Source organism: Etheostoma cragini, unplaced genomic scaffold (genome assembly GCF_013103735.1).
Source record: "Etheostoma cragini isolate CJK2018 unplaced genomic scaffold, CSU_Ecrag_1.0 ScbMSFa_2220, whole genome shotgun sequence".
Taxonomy (NCBI): Eukaryota; Metazoa; Chordata; class Actinopteri; order Perciformes; family Percidae; genus Etheostoma; species Etheostoma cragini.
In genome coordinates, this window is record NW_023266359.1 from 23107 (window position 1) to 24274 (window position 1168).

Sequence of the window (1168 nt, forward strand, 5' to 3'; positions counted from 1 at the left end):
GGTGTAGTAGGGCGCAGTAGTGGGTGATTAGGGTGTAGTAGGGCGTAGTAGTGGGGGATTAGGGTGTAGTAGGGCGTAATAGTGGGGGATTAGGGTGTAGTAGGGCGTAGTAGGGCGTGGTAGGGTGTAGTGGGGCGTAGTAGTGGGTGATTAGGGTGTTGTTGTTCGTCGGTGTGTGTTCAGGGTGTACGTTGCTTTCATTTTGTTTCTTACGTTCTGTTAACTGTCTTGTCTAAATGGGAATGTTCTGTATATTTACCCCGTCGAAAACAAGGCGTCACAACTCAGGGGATTATTCCATAAAGAATTTTTCAACAAGTGTCGTAGTGTTTGTAAATCCGAACTATCCTAATATCCTCATATACTAATCCGAACCGTTAATTCATCTTTTCTATAGTTGTTCTTTTAGTTTCACATTCTGGGAAAGTTTAGAAAGTTTTACGTTGTCTAAACAACACATACAATCAGACACTGATGGATTATAAAGACAGAAATATTTGTAATATTGTTAATCTTTTTGTTTTATTGTTGTTGTTGTTGTTATCTTGTTGTTTTATAAATCTAAGTTTTCTAACTCTACACCCTGTTTAAAATTATCTTGAGTCTCTAAATTTAATAACTAATAAAAAAGCTAGATTTATTTTGATATATATATACCCCAATCTATTTAATTAAATACTTGTGTTTTCACATTTTATACACCTTTACAAATCTGTCACATTCTTATTTATTTTAAATATTTTATTTTACTATTGTCTACTTCATGCTCTTATTTATCTTCTACTATTTTTATTACTGTTGTTTATTGATTTATATAAGTTGCAAATAAATTTAAAAAATGATTACCTGGATAGAGGATCTTGGTGGTCTCCCTACTTCCTGTCTGGACAGGAAGTGACGCAGAGCTGCCTCTACTGATTAGCTTCTCACACGGCGTCTTACAGACTAGAGAGACATCCAGGCAGACAGACAGATGGACAGACAGACAGACAAGCAAAGAGATAGACAGAGAGACAGACAGGTCAATCTCAGTGGAGCTAATTATGAATTAAATCTGTATTTTCTTCTGTTTTTAACAGAAATAGACATATTGACCTTAATGGAGACCTAATGAGTGTTAATTGGGGGGGGCTTACCTCTGCGGGGGTTACCTGGGTTACTGGGGGGG

The 1168-nt window shown here is 36.7% G+C and overlaps 1 protein-coding gene across 1 annotated transcript in view; it reads left to right on the plus strand.

Moving 5' to 3' along the window:
- LOC117940335 (diacylglycerol kinase delta-like) overlaps positions 1–898 on the plus strand; it is a 21238-nt gene extending 20340 nt beyond the window's left edge. Inside the window, exon 18 of the mRNA XM_034865658.1 lies at positions 892–898. Coding sequence (XP_034721549.1) covers positions 892–898 — 7 coding nt within the window. The remainder of the gene's footprint in view (positions 1–891) is intronic.
- The last annotated feature ends 270 nt before the right edge of the window (positions 899–1168 follow it).